Here is a 4306-nt window from a genome sequence, read left to right on the forward strand (position 1 = left end):
CATTAAAAGGCGTAAGAGGACAAAAACAAGATCTTGACATAAAAGCCATTGTTGGAACGAAGTGTTACCAAAACGCACTAGCTTTTCTATATATTAGAAGTTGACAATCTAATTGATTTTTACCAGTAATTATTCTATGAATACGCCACGAATTCATTTTGTGAACGATCTTAGTTTTAATTGGTTCACAAAGGAATTTACCGACGTTTCACTGCCTCGACTGCACTTTTCTGCTTCTTTGTTGGTCAGGCTTGATTTCGCAAAATTTATTTATTTCAGTTAGCTATGAAACATGAAGTTAGGGTATACTTTGGGGTATTTTAGTAGTATTTTAATTTTAAAAAACGCAAATTCTGGCAGAATGTAATAAATTCAAATTCCCCTCCTAAGTGTCTATTGAATTAGTGTTATATTAAAATATTCACATTAAAATATTAATACAGAATAAAGATTATCATATTACATACTTGGAACATAATTACATAAGAACCTTCTGGACATAACTATTTCTTATGAAATAAGTAAAAACTTTTTACTTATTTATAAACCGACAGTATTTCCTACTAAAATCCTATAATCTCATTGTGTAGCTTCGTGCTTAATAACAAAATACATAAACAAAAATTCCCACCAAACATGCTCGCCCTTTCAGCAGTGAGGGCGTTATAATGTGACGGTCAATCCCACTATTCGTTGGTAAAAGAGTAGCCCAAGAGTTGGCGGTGATGACTAGCTGTTTTCCCTCTAGTTTTACACTGCTAAGTTAGGGACGGCTAGCGCAGATAGCCCTCGTGTAGCTTTGCGCGAAATCCATAACAAACAAACATAAACAAAATCCTTATCTCGTTGCACTACGAGACTTCGAATTTTTGAAAATTAAAACTAACCAACTATAAAACGTTTCACGATTTTAACAAATAGTAGTAATAGTGCTTATATAGCTGCACTGCGCTTTTTTAAAATACAATAACAACCTCAACTTACTCTGAATGTTACACCATTACCTCATTTATTACACTTTTACATTATGTTTCTTCGTTTAATTTGAAATCAGTTATTTCTCTCATTTTCAGCCCCCCCCTAAATTGGCTCAGCGTTAAATCTAAGGGCTTATAACGCTAAACACCAGGTGGGCAGAGCACAGATGACCCACTGTACTTTGTGCCTAACAAATACTCACATTATCTATTAGTGTGTTCATTCGAAATAAAAAACTATGATTTCGACCTCGGAATGTAGTTGAATAGACTTTTATTATATTTCTTTTAAATAAACAAGTCGGATTTATGTGTTAAATATCATTCATTTTTCTTCAAGTTAATCCACCCCCCACCCCCCACCCCCACACAAACACCAGTGGCAGAGAGGTATGTGTTCGGACTTACAATGCTAGAAACCGGGTTTCGATACCCGTGGTGGGCAGAGCACAGATAACCATTTGTATAGCTTTGTGCTTAGTTACAATCAAATATTTTTTTCAAGTTAATTATTTTAAAATTTTATATTTTTACTTATTTTATATTCTATAGCTTTTGGAAAAAATTAATCGAAAATACGTTAGGATTACTTTTACTTTTTGAAACGCTCATCAGTTAAACCTTTTTTTTTTATTAGTTTACTGTTTTGAAAAACGATAAATGTTTTAAAGTATGTCACGAAAACTTTATACATGTAAAAAGGGAGAGGTTTGTTTGTTTGTAGTTATGCACAAAGCTCTGCCCACCACGGGTATCGAAACCCGGTTTCTAGCGTTGTAAGTCCGCAGACATACCGCTGTGCCACTGGGGGGGGGGCAAAAAAAAGAAAAAAGGGAGAGAGAAATTTGGTTGGTGAATTTTGTGCAAATCGAGGGTTAGACTAGAGAGAAGGCAACTAGTCCACACTACCCACCGCCAACTCTGGAGCTACTCTTTATCAAGGAATAGTGGGATTGACCGTCACATCATAATGCCCCCATAGCCGAAAGCGTAATCATATTTGGTGACAAGATTCGAACCTAGGAGAACGAAGGGACAGATTTTCACATGAAACTATGTGAAAGAAGTATATATTGTTTGTTTGTTTGTTGTTAAGCCCGAATGGGCTATCTGTGCAGTGCCTACTACGGGTATAGAAACTCGAACTTTAGCTTTATAAGCCCTGAGACTTACCACTGAGCCACTGGGGGAATTATGTATTGGAAAAGTTATTTTCTGATTGATAACAAATTTATGACGAATAATGATGATGTGCGCAGTTATTCATTAAACTTTAACCTTTTGCTAGTTTTTGAAGTTAATAAAAAAATTGAAATTTTACTGAATGTAAGTTTTCTATAATGTACTGTAATATCCACAACGCTTAGCTGAATTAGTTTTGCACGTGTTTCATTTCAGTATATTTTATTTCCTCTTTTAGACACAAGACTATTACAGACACTATCCATGGCCTAATGTCCAAAATTGGGAGAATTTTCTGTACAAGCAACGTCTACGAAAACGTAAGAAGCGGGCGATGTATATGGGAGTGATAGCAATTGGAATAATTGTGGTTGTTGGAATTGCTGTAGCTATGGTGCTGGCTGTCCTCAGGCGCAAACATTCGAACGTTGCCTAGTTACGTTCAGCTCGTAATAATGTCTTGAAGGAAGATTATTGCCAAAACAGTGACGATCTGTGTAGTTTGTTTATGAGGTTTCAGTTTAGTTTAAAAAAAAATCGAGAGATGGCAGCAGCATACAAACTATTACTTATCATACAGTATTTTTTTATAATATATAAAACATACTTGATGAAAATAATATATTAAAATGATTTTCAATAAGAAATTTTTTAAGACATCACTAAAATATCTAGTTTAAATAGGTCATTAATACTTCACCACCAGTATCAACTTCTCAATTTTACAATATGAGGAGCTATATTTTGCTGGTCCATATCTAGATTCCGAGTTGCAATTTTAAGAATCTCGAGAATCCTCGAATAATGCTCAACCTCAATGGTACTAACAATACTAACATTGTTATTTGTTATGTCGTACTAAGCAATGCTGGACGTACTTGGCTAGGATATGCATTAGGGTATTCTATCAAAAGATAATATAATTTAAAAAGTACAGGGGACATGACCCCCATGAAAATTACGCTTATGCTTTCTACGAATGGATAGCCATCTAATGGTGAAATACAGATAATCTTCTGCATAACAAGGACATTTAAACTTGAAACTAACAAACAATAAATCGATCCAAAACTATAAATAAGTTGCTTATTATAAAAGCTGATTTTAAAACACATTAATTTTGTATTTGTGGACATACTTTACCTAAAACAGTTATTCCTTTTTTTAACAGTATACCGTGTAAGGTAACTATTACAATGGTTGTTTTTCTCTCTAGAAACAGTAACTGTGAAATTTTAAGGGTAATCACACGGTTCTCTTATCGGGTATAGTGTTGTGACTCAAAATACTCATATATTCACTATTTGTTTGTATGTTACCTATTTATTAGCTTATTAAAGTGACTTACAAATTCATAAGCACCATTTTTAATCATTTGACGAGTGACTCCTGTAGAAACATGATTATCAAAATTATCGTACAACCCAGAAATATTTCTCTGGATACTGCAATATATAATTGCTTTTCTTTCAGTCCTAAGAGCCTTATGAGATTTTTTAAGTACGAAAAATCTAGGCTTATCTACTCACTTTTTATTTTTTTTTGGATTTTACACTTATGTGCAATTCTAGCAATCAGCTACTCCTACAGAAACAAGTTATTTCAAGTACACAAGTCCTATAATAATTAACGTAAACTTTTATGCTTAATTATCTCTACCTGATCGTACACTGTTTGCCAGATGTTCTAGAAATTAATCTCAATGTACAAAGTACATACTAATAAAAGTAGCAGAGATTACTTGAAACTTTTATAAAAGTCTGCAGTTTTGTTATTACATTATGTAACTAATTTTTATATGCATATCGTGGTTTGTAAGAGTTGTACACGAATAAACATTATTCTTTAAAACTGAAAATTCATTCTAAAAACACATTTATCAAATATAATTACAGTTTGTCACGTATACAAGAAATAATAACGACACCAGGGTATATAACTGGCATTAGATGGTAAAATTAAACTTGTTATATTAAACATTTTTTGTGTTAAATCTGGTTTCGGTTACCAGTCAAGAACACTTGTAAAATCAAACCCAAAGTGATAATATTTCTAACAAAATACGATATAGAAGATCAATTCCATTATCATTTCTTTGATTCATGTTTGAAGTGTATGTTGAAAGATAAAAAAGAGAGAATAAAAAA

General features: G+C 32.9%; 1 protein-coding gene across 1 annotated transcript in view; it reads left to right on the forward strand.

Moving 5' to 3' along the window:
• LOC111083008 overlaps nucleotides 1-2617 on the forward strand; it is a 5509-nt gene extending 2892 nt beyond the window's left edge. The window contains exon 2 of the mRNA XM_022389575.1: nucleotides 2398-2617. Coding sequence (XP_022245283.1) covers nucleotides 2398-2595 — 198 coding nt within the window. The 3' untranslated portion in view covers nucleotides 2596-2617. The remainder of the gene's footprint in view (nucleotides 1-2397) is intronic.
• The last annotated feature ends 1689 nt before the right edge of the window (nucleotides 2618-4306 follow it).

This window comes from Limulus polyphemus, unplaced genomic scaffold (assembly GCF_000517525.1).
Source record: "Limulus polyphemus unplaced genomic scaffold, Limulus_polyphemus-2.1.2 Scaffold1146, whole genome shotgun sequence".
Taxonomy (NCBI): Eukaryota; Metazoa; Arthropoda; class Merostomata; order Xiphosura; family Limulidae; genus Limulus; species Limulus polyphemus.